This window comes from Nerophis ophidion, linkage group LG04 (genome assembly GCF_033978795.1).
Source record: "Nerophis ophidion isolate RoL-2023_Sa linkage group LG04, RoL_Noph_v1.0, whole genome shotgun sequence".
NCBI classification, from domain to species: Eukaryota; Metazoa; Chordata; class Actinopteri; order Syngnathiformes; family Syngnathidae; genus Nerophis; species Nerophis ophidion.
The window spans coordinates 54,111,181-54,133,434 of record NC_084614.1 but is presented as its reverse complement, the minus strand read 5'-3'; the positions used below and the strand labels follow the sequence as shown (position 1 = coordinate 54,133,434).

The 22,254-nt window shown below is 43.1% G+C and overlaps 1 protein-coding gene across 5 annotated transcripts in view; it reads left to right on the top strand.

The window, feature by feature from the left end:
* The window catches only part of LOC133551558 (disks large homolog 4-like), a 195,420-nt gene that overhangs the window by 117,843 nt on the left and 55,323 nt on the right, over positions 1 to 22,254 (top strand). For all 5 annotated transcript variants that reach the window (XM_061898383.1, XM_061898380.1, XM_061898379.1 and 2 more), the window contains exon 3: positions 10,564 to 10,620. In XM_061898383.1, coding sequence (XP_061754367.1) covers positions 10,564 to 10,620 — 57 coding nt within the window. The remainder of the gene's footprint in view (positions 1 to 10,563; positions 10,621 to 22,254) is intronic.

Sequence of the window (22,254 nt, the reverse complement as noted above, 5' to 3'; positions counted from 1 at the left end):
GAACATTGAAAGTCTCAGCCTGATGAAACCAACAGGACCAAATTATCTGTAAAAAGTAGAGATGCAATCCTCTGGCCACCAAACTGTAAAACCTCCACAGTATGACTGTGCCTAGAACCAGGTGAACCACAGGACTAGTGACAAAGGGTCCAATGTCCACTGGGACCATATCTGACTTACTACCGGCGAGGCAAACCAGACTCCTACTGCGATTGTCTAGGGACCGAATAGCCAGTAGCAACGGATCCCATATTCTTGGAGCACCCCTCACAAGACACTGTGAGGGACAGAATCGCATACCTTCTACAAATCCACAAAACACAAAGAATGGTTGAGCAAACTCCAATTCCCCCTCCACTACCCTAGGGAGGGTGTAAATCTGGTACTGTATTACATGAATAGGAAAAAAAACACATTGTTCTTCCTGAATCCAAGGCTCAACTAACGACCGGACTCCTCTCACCAGCACCCTGGAATAGACTTTCCCCGGGAGGCTGAGGAGTGTGAACCCTCTATAATTAGAACACACCTTTTTGATCCACTTTCTTGAAAAGGGGAACCACCACCCGGGTCTCCCAATCCAGAGTTACAGCCCCAGACTTTCATGCTATGTTGAAGAGACGTGTCAGCCAGGATAGTCCCATAACATCCAGAACATTGAGGTATTCGGGGCAAATCTTGGCCTGTCCTGAGGCCTGGGCACTGAGCAGTTTTTTGATTACCTCAGAAACTTTGGCTCCATTGATGGACATGTCTGTGTTTGGAACCTCAGACTCTGCCTCCTTTTACAGAGGGTGTGTCTGCAAGAGTGAGGAGAACCACAAAGTATTCTTTTCAGCACCCAACTATATCTCCAGTAGTGGTCAGCAGGTTTCTGCCCCCACTATACACAGTATGGACAGGACACTCCTTCCCTTTCCTGAGGCGTCAAATGTTTTGCCAAAATCTCTTTGAGGTCGACCAAAAATCCTGCTCAATGGTCTCCCAGAACTCCTGTCATGCCCAGGTTTTTTCTTCCGCCACCACCAAAGCCTTGGCCTGTCGGTACCTATCAGCTGCTTTGGGAGTTCCACAAGCGAGCCATGCTCTTTAGGCCTCCTTCTTTAGCTTGACCGCCACCTTTACCTCAAGTGTCTACGATCAGGTTTGGGGGTTGGACGCACCAACCGGCACAACCACAACTCCGATCAGCAACAGCAATGGAAGTTTGGAACACGGCTCATTCGGTCTTAATGTCCTCCACCTCCCTAGGAATGCAGTAGCAGCCCTGCCGGAGGTGTGAGTTAAAGATCTGGCGGACTGGAGACTCTGCCAAACGTTCCCAGCAAACCCTCAATAATTGTTTGGGCCTGCCCGGTCTGTCCAGCATCCTCCCTCGCCACTTGATCCACCACCAGGTCGTGATCAGTTGACAACTCAGCTCCTCTCTTCGCCCGGGTGTCGAAGACATGCAATTGCAAATCTGCAGGCCAAAGTAGACCAAATCAGATTTTTTTCTAGAAGACTGTTTAGATTACAGGTAAAATGTGATGTTTATCAGACTCCAGTATAAACGTGCACAAGCCCCAATGTGGCCCCAATGTGGCCTCTACGTTACTTGTATGCGCAGTTCGATAAAGTCAAAACAAAATAAGTTGACCGTATTCTATAAATAAATGAAGTCGCTACTACTACTATTACCACTGCTACTAATACGTTGTAAAATAAAAGCCGCCACACCTTAAAAATTTAGATTTTTTTCCATTAAAACAAATTAAAGTAAAACAATGTATCAACTCCCGCTGGCTGGCCGTGTCTTTTACTGCGCACACGAATGACGTAGCTCGACCAAAGATGATGTAAAAGTCACAAACAGGTTGTATTGCCTTTCAGACTGAAGTCATATTTCAAACGATCAAATTCCAAACAAATTCAGACTATATTCTGATGTGGCCTGAATTGGATGGGAAAATATCAGATTTGAAGCACTTTGGAACATTTATACTGGAAAAAAAATATGCGATCAGTGTTAACTTCAGGGCAAAAAAATCGGATTTGGTGTGTAGTGTAAAGGGAGCCTTTAAGATGGTAAATGTTTCACATTGGACTTTATTGGTTTGTTGGTTGGAATTGATTTTTAACATGTATACAGTATAAATATGATATATGACATATTTTACATATTTTTATTTCCATCAATTCGTCTGAGAAAAATCTGAACACAGACTGTGTTGGACCTATGCAGGTTCCGCTGTTTTTATTTTTTAGACATTTTACACAACACTACCTCAGGAGGCTAGGTGTTAATTCAACCTATATTACCTTTTGGTTCAAAATCTTGAAAAGCTATGCAAGATACATTCAAAGCTCGTAAGCAGTGTGACAAAATATTAAGAAGTAAGCAAACACATCAACGTGTTTTATTGTTTTTTTTTGTGGTTTGAGTTATTCCTTTCATCTAAAAGAAAAAATGTCATCCAGCACAAAGCAGAGAGATCAGTAATTGTTCAGAGATGACATGGGCCATTTATAATGGGCATGTGGTGAACACGTGCTTCTTTACCAAAAATCTAACAATATCAGATAATCAAAGTGTATTTAATTGAATTTTTTACAACGCGGTGTGTGCCAGCCCCTATTTCCAATCCATTACCAGTCATTCATTGCTCCCGAAGGGCAAGTGGTATCAGAAATGTGTTTCTTCTTTGTGCATGTGTGAGTCCATTTGGGAAATGCAACATCTGTGTAGACTAGATCAGGGTTCCCCAACCTTTTTTCCACCAGGGATCGGTTTTAATGTATGCATTATTTGCATGGACCGGCTTTCTAAGTGTGGCAGATAAAAACCGCTAACAAATTATCCTTTGGCTATAATCTGGCACATTAACATTGTATATGTCCATTAATGTGCATTGTCCCATTTACTATAACATAGGAGTTGTAATATACATCTATTAACAAGCTTAATGGTGTTTAGTGGGACAGGCGGAAGTTATGTTGGAGAAAATGCAGTAGTTCATATATAAATTAATGTTTCTGTGCGGCCCGGTAGCAAAATGCGTCACGGATGTGTACTGGTACCCGGACCGGTGGTTGGGGACCACTGTACTAGATGAGAGCTAATATGTGATAAGCCTTTAGAACACATCATAATTGGCACTGTGTGGCCAAAACTAGATAGAAAACAGGAAAATAATATTTAAAAAAAGAAAGAAGCTAATGTCCAAAATAGAGTAGAGGTATTTGTGACCTATTTTAAAAAATGTGTGATGTCAGCAGGAAGTAATAACTTCAATGCCGGGTGAGCCACCACATTAAAGGAAGTTGACCATTTTGAGAAGCCAGCAAAAAAGGTGTTGATTTAGGTCTTTTAATGGTGATAAATTATACAGCAGCGGCAGTTGTATCCCTCTAATCACCACAACTTCAAACTGATTGCTCTCCTGGATACAACATTGATAATGAACCGTACATTAAGAGGACATCATTATCACTATATTTTAAATTAAAGTACACTAAAAGTTAAAGTTCATGCTTATGGATAATGTACAAATTAATCTACATACTGAGTGCAAATACCAAATAAAATATTCAGCTCCACATGGACACTGGACACAAATGACTTCTACATGAAGCCAAAGAAGTAGTCAAATTAGGCCAAAACACGTTCGTATCTTTCAGCATGTTTAGTACAGTTTAGCACGGTGAAACAGGGATTACAACATGTGCCTCACAATACGAAGGTCGTGGGTAGTCCTGAGTTCAATCCCGGACTCTGGCTCTTTCTGTGTGGAGTTTGCATGTACTCCCCGTGACTGTGTGGGTTCTCTCCGGGTACTCCGGCTTCCTCCCACCTCCAAAGACATGCAACTGGGGATAGGTTGATTGGCGACACTAAATGGTCCCTAGTGTGTGAATGTGAGTGTGAATGTTGTCTATCTGTGTTGGCCCTGTGATGAGGTGGCGACTTGTCCAGGGTGTACCCATTTACAGCTGAGATAGGATAGGCTCCAGCACCCCCCGCAACCCGAAAGGGACAATCGGTAGAAAATGGATGGATGGATGGAGTACAATCCGTTGAAGCTGCCCTCGATGCAAGGTATTAATGAAGCATTTATTGGCACAAAACAAAGCACTCTTATTTTGAAGTCCATTAATTTGTTTCTGTGAGACCACCTGCTAACAGTTTTTCTCTCTACACTTTTGGACATTGGGACAAAAGCCTGACTTTATGAAAAATTTAGTTAAATACATGGGGGTAAGCATTTTTTATCAAGTGTAGAGAGAAAAAACTGTTTTTCTCTCTACACTTGATAAAAAAATGCTTACCCCCATGTATTTAACTATAAGGCACACTTAAAATCTTTTCATTTTCTCAAAAATAATGCGTGCCTTATAACCCTGTTCACCTAATATACAGATTATTACTGGTTGTGCTTAAGGCAATTTTATTTCATACATGGTGTATTAATAAGTGTGACCAGTGGATAGCAGTCACACATAAGAGATGATACGTGTGGACTGCAGGTTGACGCCTGTTCTTAGACTTAGATTTACACCAACTTTAATGATCCACAAGGGAAATTGTTTTAATTTGTTCAATAAAGGACGCTAGCAAGCAGGCCCAAAACTTTGATGTTTCATTGAGAATATAGAACATTACACACAACGCTAAAAAATCTGTGAATATGTTTTAGTACAACTTTGGTAAGCTACGAAGCCGCACTTCTTAATGGAATGTTAGCGCATTGCGGTAACTGTAGTTAGACGTGCTGTGCTTCAATCAATCAATCAATCAATCAATCAATCAAAGTTTATTTATATAGCCCTAAATCACAAGTGTCTCAAAGGGCTGCACAAGCCTCTGTGACATCCTCGGCTCAGATCTCACATCAGGGCAGGGAACAACTCAACCCAATGGGCTACAATGAGAAACCTTGGAGGGGACTGCAGTTGTGGTCCTCCGTCCGAGCGACCGGTGCAATGGACGTCGAGTGGATCTACTTATTAGTGCATTCAGCATAAAGGTATTATTATAGTGTGTGTAAATGACCCCAAAATGGCACCCCTTGGGAGACATAAGGTCCTTTTCCACCAAAGGTCCCCAGAACCTTTAGTTCCTGGATCTATAGGTTCTTGTAGAAGTGTGTAGTTTGTGTTTCCACCGCATTTCACAGTTCAGGGTAGTTTATACAAATCAGGGTGATGACGTATGGAGGAGCGGTTTACTATATTTCTATACTGATAGCATGTAAATAAATACACAGGCAATACCAGGTCACAGTTATTTTACTAAAACGTAAGTAATTGAAATACAACTCAATTATATACAAAACGATATGATTTATGAAATAAAGTGTACCAAATTTTTCATAAAATCAGGCTTTAGTCCCAAAGTCAGGCTTTAGTCCCAATGTCCTACGGTCAAAAAGTTGTCCTCTCGGTACAATATGACTTCATGATTCATAAAAGATCACAATTGCAGCTGTAAATAACTACGTGAAAAATAAATGTCAGGGTTTATCTCAAGCCAACAACACAAATACATCGGCTTTAGCATTCTTTTTACCCGGGTTCCCTTGTGTTTTCCTCATTTCCTGTATAGACCCCGTGTCCTCCGGGTCAAAATGACATGTCTTCACTAAACCCCTAATATAAGCAGCTTAATTGTATTTAAACACCAAATTTCATGTTGTTTGAAGAAAAAACTTGTCATTTTCCACAAAATGTGTGAATAACTGAGTTTTTCCTCTTCACTTAATTTATATAGCTTAAGAAAGGAACTTGGCACAACTTTTTTAAAAATCTATCTTTAATCTGTTATTGGAGACTGTGCTCATGTTTAAAGACTAGCAGAAAAATAGCAACTTGAAAGACCAGATACGCCATCCATCCATCTATTTTCTACAGCTTGTCCCTTTCGTCGCCACCTCATCGATACTAATTACTAAAAAAAAATGTTTTTTAAATGCATGTAAAATATTTTTAGCATTAATATACAAACCCCGTTTCCACATAAGTTGGGAAATTGTGTTGGATGTAAATATAAACAGAATACAATGATTTGCAAATCATTTTCAACCCATATTCAGTTGAATATGCTACAAAGACACCATCTTTGATGTTCAAACTGATAAACCTTTTTTTTTTTTTTGCAAATAATCATTAACTTTAGAATTTGATGCCAGCAACACGTGAGAAAGAAGTTAGGAAAGGTGGTAATAATTACTGATAAAATTGAGGAATGCTCATCAAACACTTATTTGGAACATCCCACAGGTGTGCAGGCTAATTGGGAACAGGTGAGTGCCATATTTGGGTATAAAAACAGCTTCCCAAAAAATGCTCAGTCTTTCACAAGAAAGGATGGGGCAAAGTACACCCCTTTGTCCACAACTGCGTGAGCAAATAGTCAAACAGTTTAAGAACAAAATTTCTCAAAGTGTAATTGAAAGAAATTTAGGGATTTCAACATCTATGGTCCATAATATCATCAAAAGGTTCAGAGAATCTGGAGAAATCACTCCACGTAAGCTGCATGGCCAAAACCCAATATTGAATGACTGGGACCTTCGGTCCCTCAGACGGCACTGTATCAAAAACCGACATCAATCTCTAAAGGATATCACCACATGGGCTCAGGAACACTTCAGAAAACCACTATCACTAAATACAGTTGGTCGCTACATCTGTAAGTGCAAGTTAAAGCTCTACTATGCAAAGCGAAAGCCATTTATCAACAACATCCACAAACGCCGCCGGCTTCTCTGGGCCCGAGATTATCTAAAATGGACTGATGCAAAGTGGAAAAGTGATCTGTGGTCTGACGAGTCCACATTTCAAATGGTTTTTGGAAATATTCGACATTGTGTCATCCGGACCAAAGGGGAAGTAAACCATCCAGACTGTTATCGACGCAAAGTTCAAAAGCTAAAATCTGTGATGGTATGGGGGTGCATTAGTGCCCAACGCATGGGTAACTTACACATCTGTGAAGGCACCATAAATGCTGAAAGGTACATACAGGTTTTGGAACAACATATGCTGCCATCTAAGCGCCTTCTTTTTCATGGACGCCCATGCTTATTTCAATGTGAAACCACATTCCGCTCGTGTTACAACAGCGTGGCTTTGTAAAAAAAGAGAGCGGTACTTTCCTGGACCGCCTGCAGTCCAGACCTGTCTCCCACCGAAAATGTGTGGCACAATATGAAGCGTAAAATACGACAGCAGACTGTTGAACGACTGAAGCTCTACATAACACAAGAATGGAAAATAATTCCACTTTCAAAGCTTCAACAATTAGTTTCTTTAGTTCCCAAACATTTATTGAGGGTTGTTAAAAGAAAAAGGTGATGTAACACAGTGGTGAACATGCCCTTTCCCAACTACTTTGGCACGCGTTGCAGCCATGAAATTCTAAGTTAATTATTATTTGCAAAAAAATAAATAAATTTTATGAGTTTGAACATCAAATATCTTGTCTTTGTAGTCTGTTCAATTGTATATGGGTTGAAAAGCAGTGCAAATCATTGTATTCCGTTTATATTTACATCTAACACAATTTCACAACTCATATGGAAACGGGGTTTGTATATATATATACATATATATATATATATATATATATATATATATAAATATGCAAATTAGGTAATGTCACAATGAGCCCCACCGCCACGTTTAGATTTCCAGCTGGGGGTAACTCCGCGCAAGTATTGCATGACTTTTTCGTTTTGCTATTGTACAGCTATAGTGAGGTTGATAAAACTGACTTTTTTGCAGAGTTCTCCCAGTTTTTTCTTGCAGATGATTTGTGTACGTATGTTCCTTACCGTGTGCGGTGGTAGTGAGTTTGTACAGTTGGAGGATTACTGGTTTCCCTCGTCTGCATGTGCCCTATTTCCCATGTACTGTAGTTCCACAAAATGTATTGATTTGTTGGCTTCTCCTCTATCACATTGTACCACCACCACATCATTGAGCCTGCTCTTACAAGAAGTTAAGAAGATTCCTCATGAATGTGTAGAAATTTGTATGACTTCCTACACAATTATTGTGGTATTAAGCAGCTTCCTTCCCTCTCCCTGTTTGTTGGCAGCAAGTTCAAACCTGTAATAATGCACAGTATTTAAAGTGTATTGTCCATGACATGATGGGTTCTCACTTCTCTGTCTAGTCGATAGAAAAGCGCTATATAAATCTAATCCATTATTAGTATTATTAAGTATTAGACGTAATGATAATACTGTATGTGTAATGAAATATTTTAAACACCATTAAAATCCAGTCTGCTTCATAAATTTGTCCAGACAAGATATTAATGTTAAACGTACTTGAATCAGGTGTTAATGACAACAGAGAACCCCAAAGCGTAAACACATAAATAACTACAAAAAAACTCTGAGAGCGCAGAACTTCGCCAAAACCTTGGGTCTCAATAGCAAAAAAGTCTTAAGACAATATGTGGACATTGCATATATCCTACTAAGAACCAGCATCCTTTGCAGTGGACGTTGGTTTTGTTTCCATTTATTTTGTCATAGTAACATTCTGGGAAAATTAGCCCCGTTATGCAAAACAGAAATGTCCACTGCAGAGTACATAGCTTCTCAAGAGGTAGAGTTAGTAGAAAGAGGAGAGAACACTTGAACATTGAAGTATGTGTGGAAAAAGTAGGGAGCATTATAATTCATCACAGATCTTAATTATAGACTTCATTAATATTTATAGTGGCTGATTTTGGTCCTTGTATTAGCTTGCAGACAGGCTTTCCTACACTTTTCTGCTGAGAGCTCACAGCCTGCAGATGAAGCTGTCAGATAGGGCTGCAACTAAAAATTATTTTGATGGTCGAGTAGTCATCAACTATCTTAATGATTAACCGACTAATAAAGCGTGCACATATTTAATGCCTCTAATTTTTCCATCGACTTCTAACTGCAGCTTGTTTTTTTAGGCATGTGATTACCAACAAGAAAATGGATGGATGGATGGATGGATGGATTACTAACAAGGATGAACAATTTATTCATAAATATGTATTTATACTGTAACTTCTTTAAAAGAAAAGCATTTTGTAATTCTGTTCAAAAAGCTGCATACTGGAATATTGATTTTATATATATAATATATATATATATATATATATATATATATATATATATATATATATATATATATGTATGTATATGTATATATGCATATATGTATATATACATAATTGATAATATAATAATATATAGATAGTGTATATATATCCCCGCGACAACGTAAGAGACAAGCGGTAGGAAATGGATGGATGATGTATATATGTATGTATATTAGGGATGGGCGATACGGCCTTTTTTTAATACCTCGATATTTTTTAGGCCATATTGCGATACACGATATATATCTCGATATTTTGCCTTGGACTTGAATTTACACTTGATATATATAATCACAGCAGTATGATGATTCTATGTGTCTACATTAAAACAGTCTTCTTCATACTGCATTAATATATGCTACTTTTAAACTTTCATGCAGAGAAGGAAATCACAACTAAGTCAATTGACCAAAACTGTATTTATTAAACAGTTATCAAGCAGTGGCTCAAATGTTCATGTCATACCCAAAACAGAAAGTGTAAGATTGTCAGACATTTGAAGTGTGAAATAAAAATGAGCTGCATAATAGGAAGTCAAATAGTGTTCGTCCTTCGCTATGTGGTAGGTTACTAAGGATGTTATTCAAATCTATTTTTTTCATGCGGTGTTGATGTGGAAACGTTTGCCTCGGCATATTGATGGTGTGGGCGTGTTTTTTTACTGTACCGAAAATGAACCGAACCTTGTCCTTCTAAACCGAGGTACTTACCCAACCAAAGTTTTTGTGTACCGTTACACCCCTAATATATATGTACAATAGATAGATGGATAGATATTGATTAACTCTTGGCAGTTTTTGATGTGTAGAATTGTATCTTTGATTCATTCTTAAAATGTTGGCTATTTAATAGATTGTATGTTTAATTCTATGTTACCTCTGCATTGGTGCCTGTCTGTTTCTATGTACGTGTGTGCATGAGCGCAAGCGCGGTTCACTTTTGTTATTGTGCTTTTTTTATGGAATTGCAAATTAACGCAGCTTTAAAAAGTACTTGGATTGATGTATACAAAGTTAAGCTGGCTGACTTTGGCTGAAATGATAGTTAGTTGTTTTTCACACTACTTTGTCTCACACTTGTTCGCTAGCTAGCAAAGTACTAGCTAACACTCTTACTGAGGGTATCACAGATGTACTGCCATGAAAACAAGGTCCGCTTTGCAAAATGAGCGAAGTATTCATGTTTTAATAAGAATAGGAGGAAATGTTTTCACACTTTACATGTTATCACTGGCGATGTTTTGGCAAACTGGTGGCGCGAGTGATGACGTCATGACTTTTGTCCTCAAATGTAAATGTCAACATTTAAAAATATTATTGGCAACATGCCGACTAATCTTTGCAGCTCTACTGTCAGCATCAGCTGTTAAATTAAAACAAGCTTTTGTTGTCCCCTGCAGTGCTCACCTGCCTCTTCCTTTTGTTGTTTTGCAGCCAGTGTTGATGTCTACGGGACACACTCCAATGTACACCTCTGCTGTTTCCACGCTGGTAAGAGCACCAAACTGTCTTTAAAGCCGCAATGTTGTCCTCATCATCATCACCATTAGTCGTCATCAGTCCGACGGGCCATCGTGCTCATTTCCTGTCATTTTCCTGTCTCTGCTTGTTCACTCACAGAATAATATGAGATGATCATCCATCCTTCCGAGATATTTATCTGTAATATGTATGAGGTCATCTCTTTGGCGTGTTAATGCTTTTTTATTCAAACGATCGCTTCAGTTGAGTGCTTTGTGAATATGTAATATTGCTGCGAAGAAAAAGCTTTACAATTCGCCGTCATGTTAAATTTACCGTAATTTGTCAATAGCAATCTTGCCGTGAAGGAGAAAGATAGATTAGGTAATACGGAACAGTTATGAAACTGTTTTTAAGGGCATTTTCCTCTGGTTAGCACATTCAATACAAAAATGTCATGGCGAAAACATGTCAATCCGCACTAAAGCACTTAGAGCCGGTCTTTTTAAATCAAATCAAATCAACTTTATTTATAAAGCACATTTAAAATTTACCACAGGGGTAGCCAAAGTGCTGTAGAATGGACAGGTTAAAAGATAATACGAGGACCGTGCAAACAACACAACAAAAACAGAACATGATAAAAAATAAATAAACTGCCGCCCCGGGGGGCCAAATCCGTCTCAAACCCGAATTCGGATCAAAACAAAAGAAATTGCATAAAATTCCAAAAAGCGCTAAAGTGCACCTGTTGAATAGAGGAACTTGCAGCACTGTAAAGACACAGATCCTTGCATTGACATTTTAACCTTACTAGTAAACATAGACCCCTAAGGTCCAAACTTGTGTTCTACAGAACTGAGGTGTTCCTCAAAGCATCCCTTTAAGTCATCTCCTTTTTGGCATTTACAACTAATTTTTTTGTAATGTGATTTATGTGTTAAATAAATAAATGATAAATGGGTTGTACTTGTATAGCGCTTTTCTACCTTCAAGGTACTCAAAGCGCTTTGACACTACTTCCACATTTACCCATTCACACACACATTCACACACTGATGGAGGGAGCTGCCATGCAAGGCGCCAGCCAGCACCCATCAGGAGCAAGGGTGAAGTGTCTTGCTCAGGACACAACGGACTTGACGAGGTTGGTACTAGGTGGGATTTGAACCAGGGACCCTCGGGTTGCGCACGGCCACTCTCCCACTGCGCCACGCCGTCCCTGTTAAGTGTTGCTGTAGCTTGTTCTTCAGGTGCAGTCAGTAGTCATTTGTTCAACTTTAGTTCCTCAAGGTTCCATTTCAGGTCCCCTCGTTTTAATCATTTGGATTATTCAGCAGGTGTACTGCGAGTTTAGTTAAAAAATTTTTTGAGAGACTCACATTTTTGCAGCAGATTCTTAAAAACACTAGAGAGGTATCATAGAGTTATGTGAATATTTTTTTTTGCATAATGTCTAAAATGAAGCAGAGGGCTTCTATAACTGACAAAATAAATAGACCAACATCAAATGTCTACTATGGAGGACGCTGGTTTTTCAAAATGTACAAAACAACACTAATAGTGAAAAGAGACGCCTGCATCCCACATCCTTACTTTTCTAAAAATGTGGCCCCCAATACAATTTAGTTGAACATTCCTGACTTTTAGCAAATGTGGAATAAATGTTTCCTTTTTTAAATGTCTCTGTGGTTTAACAGACTTTAAAACAGATATATATTAGGGCTGGGCGATATATCGATAAATTAGATATATCGCGGGTTTGTCTCTGTGCAATATAGAAAATGACTTTATCGTGATATTCGAGTATACGTTCTCACACAGTTGTTTTTAGCTGCGGGCATTACACTACATGCGTTTCCTACTCTTTCTTGTCTCTCCTTCTCACAGAGACATAAACAAGCGCACCTTCTTACATACGTCACTGGCAACGTCATACGAGCAGAGATGTAGTTACATGGGTAAAACTAGCTGTGATGCTAACGGTGTGTTGCGAGTGGTAATACGAGAGTGAGAAGGTGCGAATCTGGTAACAAATGGAGGAATAATTTATAACCAAGAAAAATAGCACGGGGTGCATCGTCTGGCGGCGGTTAGGCTTCAAGCGGGAAGATGTTGAACAAAAAGCGTTCCTACAAAAAGGTAGCAGCACTGCTAATTTGTAGCATCATTTGAAAAGGCACCCGCTAGAGCAGGAGTGTCAAACTCAAATACAGAGTGGGCCAAAATTTTAAACGGAATGAAGCCGCGGGCCAAGGTTGAACAAATTAACAAGTTTTGCATTAAATATTGAACAAGCAAGGCTTATATAACTTTAGTGACATGCAAAATCCAGTTTCAAATAATAATAATTTCAATTTTAAAACTTAAATAAAATTTGTATGCCTTTTTTTTTTTCTATTTGCAATCTTTTGAGGTAAATATCAATTATTTTCCACAGGCTAATAATAAATTTTTAAAATAAAATAACAATAATGAATGAACCAAACAGTCAAGCCTTGAAGTAGCAAGGGAAAATGCATGAATAAAATATTAATTATTGGTCAGTTTGCTGGAAGTTTCCCAGAAGAGTTAGTGCTGCAAGGGATTCTGGGTATTTGTTCTGTTGTGTTACGGTGCGGATGTTCACCCGAAATGTGTTTGTCATTCTTGTTTGGTGTTGGTTCACAGTGTGGTGCATATTTGTAACAGTGCTAAAGTTGTTTATACGGCCACCCTCAGTGTGACCTGTATGGTTGTTGACCAAGTATGCCTTGCATTCACTTGTGTGTGTGTATGTGTAAAAACCACAAATATTATGTGACACGCTGTTAGTATGGAGGAAAAGCAGACGTGAAGACAGGTTGTAGAGAACGCTAAAGGCAGTGCCTTATATGCACGCCCCCAATATAGTTGTCCAGGTGGAAATCTGTAGAAATTCGGGAGAATGATTGCCCCGGGAGATTTTCGGGAGGGGCACTGTACTTCGGGAGTCTACCGGGAAAATTAGGAGGGTTGGCAAGTATGAGTATTAGCGGTGAATGCGGTGTTACAGCGGCACCGACGCTGTATAACACCGGCGGGCCAGCTCTAATGCTAAATTGATATTGCCTCAAGGGTCAAATTAAATTACATGGCGGGCCAGATTTGGCCCGCGGGCCAGAGTTTGACACCCATGCACAAGAGAATAAAGAGTGCTTGAAACTCCGCATGTCAACCCCTCCCTTCGGTGCCACACCCACAAAATGCCGAAGCAACAATTTCCAGATCAACACCGTATGAAAAAAAAATCAACAACAGAGGGGATAACATCTGCAAGAACCTACCCCAGAACGAAGGACATACACTATTTGATTTCTTATTGTGCAGCTCATTTTTATTTGACAGTTGAAATATCTTGTGTGACATCATGCAAAAAGGTGCACTTTATCTGTTTTAAACTATTGTAGTGGTGTTCTGTACAAAAAGTGCACTTAAATTTAGTGTTTTTTTGATATGTCATCTTAGGAACATCATGCACAAAAGTGCACAAACAGCTTGTTTTAAAATATCTCTGACAATCTTGCACTTTCTGTTTTGGAAATGACATGAATGTCTGTGCCACTGCTTATCAACTTTTTAATAAATAAAGTTTTGATAAAATGACTTATTTGTGATTTCCCTCTCTGTATGAAAGTTTAAAATGAGCATATATTAAAGCAGTATGAACAAGAATGTTTTAATGTAGACCCGCAGAATCATCATGCTGCTGTGATTATATGCATCAATTGTTCATTCAAGGCTAAGGCAAAATATTGCGATATATAGACATGCACCTGGGGATAGGTTGATTGGCAACACTAAATTGGCCCTAGTGTGTGAATGTGAGTGTGAAGTTGTTTGTCTATCTGTGTTGGCCCTGTGATGAGGTGGCGACTTGTCCAGGATGTACATCGCCTTCCGCCCGATTGTAGCTGAGATAGGCACCAGCGCCCCCCGCGACCCCAAAGGGAATAAGCGGTAGGAAATGGATGGATGAATATATATACTGAATATATATATATATATATATTTATGTATATATATATATATATATATATATATATATTTATACACACACAGGGTATATAAATAAACCTGTGTCAGTGTTTAATCATACAGTAGCAATTATAACCTCAAGAATTAAATCGAATTAAACGTTGTCCTAATCAGACAGGTGGTGTTATCTTCTTCTACAGTAATTGCTCACATAATCTGATTTTGAAAAAAAAATAAAAAATGCACTGAGCATGTCGCCTTGAACACTTGAAGCCACTCATACACAAAAATGTATTCCACTATGCAAATGCATGATTCTACTTTCCCCCACAACGGTTTGGCAAAGAGGGCACTGTCTCAGTGATGCATTGCAGTATGTGCGTGGGCAACCGTAGCAGCTGGTGTAGTACTCATTGTGTTGATCTGTAGGTAGGTGGTGTCGTCAGACTGACGCTTTATTGCGTTAATGACACAGGGCTCGCCAAGCACCCCAGGCCTCATTGATTTACAGGTAGGAGGCGCACTTTGCGAGCACTGCAATGCTTTGGAAGAGTAAGTACCGTGAGAGGAGTTGCTTCAGGTTTAAAAAGCACAATCGTTTAGTGGAACTTCAATATTGGATATTAACTGGTGTATAATTTATCATCATAATATCTAATAGATAGTGGTCACGCTTGGGCTGCAGCTATTGATTATTTTACTAATTAAATAATCTATTGATTAATTTACTTGCTTAATCGAGTAATCGGATGAAACACACTCTATAACAGGGGTCACCAACCTTTTTGAAACCAAGAGCTACTTCTTGGGTACTGATTGATGCGAAGGGCTCGCAGTTTGAGAGACACTTAATTAAATTGCCATAAGTAGCCTATTTGCTGAATTTAACTTTAATAAATAAATCTATACATATATATATAAAAATGGGTATTTCTGTCTGTCATTCCGTCGTACATTTTTTTTTCCTTTTACGGAAGGCTTTTTGTTTTTGAAAATTTTGATGACGTGTTTTAAATAGGTTAAAATCCAATCTGCACTTTGATAGAATATATAACAAATTGGACCGAGCTATATTTATAACAAAGCCAAACAATTATTTCTTCTAGATTTTCCAGAACAAAAATTTTAAAAGAAATTAAAAAGACTTTGAAATAAGATTTAAATTTGATTCTAAAGATTTTCTAGATTTGCCAGAGCATTTTTTTATTTATTTTAATCATAAGTTTGAAGAAATATTTCACAAAATATTCTTCGCCGAAAAAACAGATGCTAAAATGGAGAATTAAATTAAAATGTATTTATTATTCTTTACAATAAAAAAAAATAATTTACTTGAACGAATGTTGTCTGTCTATCTGTGTTGGCCCTGTGATGAGGTGGTGACTGGTCCAGGGTGTACACCGCCTTCCGCCCGATTGTAGCTGAGATAGGCGCCAGACCCCAAAAAAGGGAATAAGCGGTAGAAAATGGATGGATGGAATTTATTTGAACATTGATTTAAATTGTCAGGAAAAAAAGAGGAAGGAATTTAAAAGGTAAAAAGGTATGTGTTTAAAAATCCTAAAATCATTTTTAAGGTTGTATTTTTTCTCTAAAATTGTCTTTCTGAAAGCTATAAGAAGCAAAGTAAAAAAAATTATGAATTTATTTAAACAAGTGAAGACCAAGTCTTTAAAATATTTTCTTGGATTTTCAAATTCTACTTGAGTCTTGTCTCTCTTAGAATTAAAAATGTCAAGCAAAGTGAGACCAGCTTGCTAGTAAATAAATACATTTTTAAAAAACAGAGGCAGCTTACTGGTAAGTGCTGCTATTTGAGCTATTTTTAGAACAGGCCAGCGGGCGACTCATCTGGTCCTTACGGGCTACCTGGTGCCCGCGGGCACCGCGTTGGTGACCCCTGATCAATAGCCTCAATGTGTATTTTAGGGTAATACCTACTTGAAATAAACAACGAATTGTCTGCTTGCCATAACCTTCATTCTTTTAAAAAAAATACACATCATCAACATTCAATTTTCACTTTTATTGTGTGTATCAATACAAATGTAAAATAAAACCTCTGCTGTCCGCTGCCATCCAGATCGCAGCACACACATGGCACCACTCACATGTGCCCACGATTGCAAAAACTATGTCTGTGTATTTAGTTAGGGGCACTCCATGCAGTCCAGATTTTATCCATTTTTATTAGTTGTACGAGTTAAACAATTAATTGAAGCAACAGATTATAAATCAAAGCTTTTTTCTGATCAACTTAAACAATTTAATTAAATCTGCAAGAATAATCAATTTAATAAAGCTTTAATTTACACTCTGTCGCTTCGATTAATCGTTTAATGAGTGTAACTGATAAAAATGTATCAAATCCGGACAGCATGGAGTGCCTGGGTCTTTGAATACACGGACATATTTTCAGCATGGGCGCTGCAATAGAGTGCACAAGAGAGCGATTCTGTGTGTGTGTGTGTGTGTGTGTGTGTGTGTGTGTGTGTGTGTGTGTGTGTGTGTGTGTGTGTGTGTGTGTGTGTGTGTGTGTGTGTGTGTGTGTGTGTGTGCGCGCGCGCGCGCTAACAACATAGTAACACATGTAAAAAGTGCATTTTCAATGTTAATGATGTGCATTTAATAGCAAAAAGAATGAAGGTTATGGCAAACAAACACCATTTTTAACGGTTTTCCTTAAAGTATTGTAGCGTTTCCACAGAAACCAGTTGAGAGGCGTAGTACACTTGCTGTCTTTATTGTTAGACACGTAACAGGCTACTGTGGGGCGTAATCACCGCCAAAGGCACATTTATATATCTCTCTAGTATTGCTAAACTTATCTCTCGTGCGTCTGTCTCTCCCGCTCTAAAACCTCCGACCTCTTCACTTCCGCATCCCAACATCACAGCACTCTCCCTCCTATTCCCTCACCCAATCACAGGCAACCCCCAGCATGCAACTCTGAACATGTTGCCTTCACCGGCACTCTGTAAACTTCAGTGTCATAGAACAGTACATGAAACTAAGTACGTGAAAGTTGACACATTAACATTAACATCTCCCCTTAACTCAACCCGTTACACGACACCCCCTCTTCAAAGTCCCTCGCCCCCGAGGGAGCACACAAAGTCTCTCAGGTGCCTGGGAGGTCTGACGTCTCTCCGGAGGCGCCGTGGGGGGGAAAGGGGTCCCGAGATAGGCACAGGGTGGGGGGTTAACAGTCCATTATGGGGGGGCTCAGACAGGACAGGTCCCTTGGTGGGGAAGTGGAAAGCAGACTGTCCATTGGTGGTGGGGTGGGGGGGGGGGACGGTCCATTGATGGTGGAGTGGGGGGAAGACAGTCCATTGGTGGGGGTGTGGGGAGTGTCTGGGGTAGTGTCCAAGCTGTCTCGCGTTCCGCCCCCTTGTCCCGGGGGAACGGCCGTTCCCCGGTAGGGGGCCAGTCTGTCACGGTGTATGGCAACTTTTCTACCTCTTGGTGGCAGCTGTACTCGATACACGACCTCACCTAGTCTCTCTAGGACCCTGCAGGGTCCCACCCACTTACTGTCCAGCTTCGGGCACCTGCCCTTCTGTCTCAAGGGACTGAACACCCAGACCAGTTCTCCAGTACTAAAATGTCGCCCTTTGGCATGCACGTCATAGTTCCTCTTTTGTCTTGCTCCTGCGCTCCTTAACTGCTCTCTGGCGAACTCGTGAGCAGACTCTAGGCGGTCCTGCAGCTTCCTGGCATATTCGGGCCCCGGGGGGTCCGCTGGGCTGACGGGCGGCTTGCCCACCATCAGCTCAGCCGGGGTCCTGATCTCCCTGCCGAGCATGAGAAGGGCCGGGGAGCAGGAGGTGGAGTCTTGGGCGGCGGACCGGTACGCCATCAACACCAGGGGGACATGAGTGTCCCAGTCACGTTGGTATTTGGCTGTCACTATGGCCAGCTGCTGCGCCAACGTGCGGTTGAATCTTTCGACCAGTCCGTCGCTCTGCGGGTGGAGGGGTGTAGTGCGTGTCTTGTGGGAGCCCAGTTGTTCACACATGGCCGTAAATACGCGGGACTCGAAGTTCCTTCCCTGGTCTGTGTGGATGACTTCGGGGACCCCAAGTCTGCTAAACATCCCCTCCACCAGCGCATCCACTATGGTTCCTGCCTCTTGGTCCGGCAGGCAGTATGCTTCTGGCCACTTAGTGAAGTAATCCATGGCCGTGAGGATATAACGGTTACCTCTCTCCGAGCGGGGAAACGGTCCGAGAACGTCGATCCCCACTCTCTCCATGGGGCAGCCCGCTGGGAACTGTTGAAGCTGGGCGCACGATCTGTCGGTGGGGCCTTTACGTGCCGTGCAGCTGTTACAGCGGCGGCAATAGTCCTTCACGTCCCGCCCATGCTGCCCCCAGTAAAACCCCTGACGTAGGCGGCGGAGTGTTTTGCCAACCCCGAAGTGACCAGAGCCGGGAGTTCCGTGCACTGCCTGTAACACTGTTTCGCGTAGGGCCCTGGGTACGACCACCTGCCACAGTGTCTCTCCTGTAGCAGCCTCCCTCCACCCCCTCTGAAGCACCCCGTCACACACACGCAGGTTTGAGAACATATTCCAAAGCCCCTTCGTGGCCCTGGAGCAAAGCCCAACTTCTCCCCATGGGGGTCGACGTTGAGCTGTCGTCCACGTGAGCACCGGTCTGATGTCATTGTCCTCTTCCTGTTTGAGCCTCCACTCTGCTGTGTCCACAGCTGTTAGTCCCACCGCCGCACATTTCACCTCGTCTAGCTGCTGCTCGCTTTCTCGTGTCTCCCTTTTCTCACAGTAGCGGCAGTTGTCGGCGGCGCAGGGTCGGCGGGAAAGTGCGTCCGCATTCCCATGTTGTTTCCCCGGCCTGTAGACCATGGTGAAGTCGTACGACTGTAACAGTTCGATCCAGCGTGCCAGCTGGCCCTCCGGCTCCCTGAAGGACATGAGCCACTGTAAGGCTGCATGGTCGGTCCTAATTGTGAAGTGGAGGCCCCCGAGGTAATATTTGAAATGTTTGATAGCACTGACCACGGCAAGGAGTTCCCGCCTGGTGACGCAGTAACGACGTTCGTGCTTATTGAATGTCCCACTACGCAACCACTCTTTCCCCTTCGGGGGTCACCTGGGACAGCACGGCCCCCGTGCCGACGTTGCTGGCGTCCGTGTCAAGCACGAAGGGCAGGGTGGGGTCAGGGGGGACAAGAATCGGGGCCTCCAGGAGGGCCTTCTTAAGTGAGGTGAACGCTGTCTGGCACTCCTCTGTCCAGACAAACTTTTCTTTCGGCCGCTGTAGCCGGAACAGGGGCGCAGCTATGCTGGAGAAACCCCTCACGAACCTCCTGCAGTAGGAGGTCAGCCCTGTGAAGCTCTTCAGTTCGGAGATAGAGCTGGGGGTGGGCCAGTCCTGCACAGTCTGCACTTTCTCTTCCATGGTGCTGACGCCACCAGCCCCCAGCCTGTGTCCCAGGAACCTGACCTCCCGTCTCATAAAGCAGCACTTCTGGGGGTGCAGCCTCAGTCCTGCTGCTGCCACTCTCTCCAGCACGCGCCTGAGGCTCCTGAGGCCTGACTCAAACGATACCCCGTGGACAAGGATGTCGTCTAGATAAACGACACACTCCTGGCGGGGGATCCCAGCCAGCACCCTGTCCATTAGTCTCTCGAATGTAGCGGGTGCATTACAGAGGCCAAATGGAAGGACCTTGAACTGCCACAAGCCCCCGTTGGTGATGAAGGCGGTCTTGGGCCTGGCCGCAGGGGTGAGGGGAACCTGCCAGTATCCGCTGCGCAGATCTAGTGAGGTGAACCAGGAAGACCCAGCCACTGTATCCAGGGCCTCGTCGATTCGTGGGAGGGGGTAAGAGTCTTTTCTTGTTACGTTGTTGAGTGGTCTGAAGTCCACACAAAACCGCCAGTCTTCTTTGGACTTTTTAGGCACCATGACTACAGGGGCGGCCCAAGGGCTGGTGGAGGGTTCGCTGAGTCCTGCTCGCTGCATGTCCTGTAATGCTTTGTCTGCTGCCGCCTGTCGGGCCAGGGGAAGGCGTCGGGGCCTCATTCTAATGGGCGGGGCCTCTCCTGTGTCAATGTCGTGCCGGATTAGATCAGTTTGGCCCACGTCATCCTCCGATAGTGAGAAACAGTCTTTATACTCCAGCAGGAGCTGCCACAGCAACCCCTGTTCGATGTGAGTCAGTCCGTCACAGTTCTTCTGCCACACCTCTCTCACGGCCGCGACTCTCTCTTCACTGTCAGGCGGTGTGGCATGTGTTGGGCGACCGTGGGGATGTGCGGTGGGCGGGGTGGAAGGCAGCTCGGGCGGCCTGGAGGGGGGGTTGCAGTCGAGGGCAGGAATTGTGGTGGGTCGATGTGGTTTTGTGGCGGGTGAGGAGGGGGGCGGTGTGGTCGGCTCACAGAGGAAGACAGGGCCTGCAGCCATGCTTGATGTCACCTGTGTCGTCCGCACCGCGACCGCGTGAGCAGTGTTGTAGTTCGGCCGGGATGGTTGTCTTGACATCTGTACGACATGTCCGTCTGGGAATGTAAGCGTTCCCCTCCTGGTGTTAATAACACAGTCCATCAGTTCAAGAACATCCAACCCTAGTATGCAGTCCTCCAGGTCCGCGACCCACACTGGGCAGCGAACCATCTCTCTCCCCACCCCCACAGTCTCCACCGCCTCCCCCACCATGGGGGCCCGGTCCCTGGTGACCGTCTGGAGCTTCACTAAGGTGGGCCAGACTGTGGTTCCTCTTCCCAGCACATCAGGTCTTACCAGGGTGGCTGACGAACCCGTGTCCACCAGTGCAGAGCAGCATGTCTCCCCAAATGTCACTGGAGCGTACCAACAGTTCCCCGTCCCAGTCCGGCCCAGCATCACGACCTGCACCTGTTGGCCCCCTGTATCCTCCAGTGTTGTATCCCCGCCCGTTCGGGGTTGGGACGCTGTCCCGGGGAACCGCACCGTCCCGGCTATGCGTTCCCCGCGTCGTTTCCCTGGTCTTTAGGGGCATTGGGGCACTGCCGGGCCAGATGGCCAGGTTTTCCGCACGCCCAGCAGACCCTTGTGCGCCCCCAGGGGCGCTGTTCTCCCCGTAGCGAAGCAGCCCGCACCAGATGCGTCAGTTCCTCCGCCCAGGCAGGCGCTGTGTCGACCCTTTCAGGTACGCTCGCGGCCCTCACCCTCAGTGCATTGTCCAGCGTGGAGGTGGGGGGACAAGCACCCAGCATCTCTCTCTCTGAAGCCAGCTCCAAAGCCTCCAGGAGGGACTTGGGGTGAGCCAGCAGCGTTTGAATACGCAGGTCGCCCGGTGACAGCGCCTGCAGGAAATGGTCACGAGCTAATTCGCTCTGTATGGCGGGGGGCATGTGGGCGTAGGTGCGGTGGACCAGCCCTTCAATGTCATTGGCGAGATCTCTTAATGGCTCCCCGGCCCATCTCTGTCGGCTGCACAGCTCGGAGCGAAGTAAGCTAGCCGCGGAACATTGTCCAAACCTCCTCTTTAATGCTCCCACTAAAGCATCATAGTCACTCCTGTCTTCTGGGCTCAGCAGCAGCAGGCTTGACAGAGCATCCCCGGTGAGGCACATAGCTAGCTGAAGAGCTTTCATTTCTGTGGACCACCTGCCGGGCCGGGCTAACAGTTCGAACTGGGCGTGAAAAGCTTCCCAGTCAG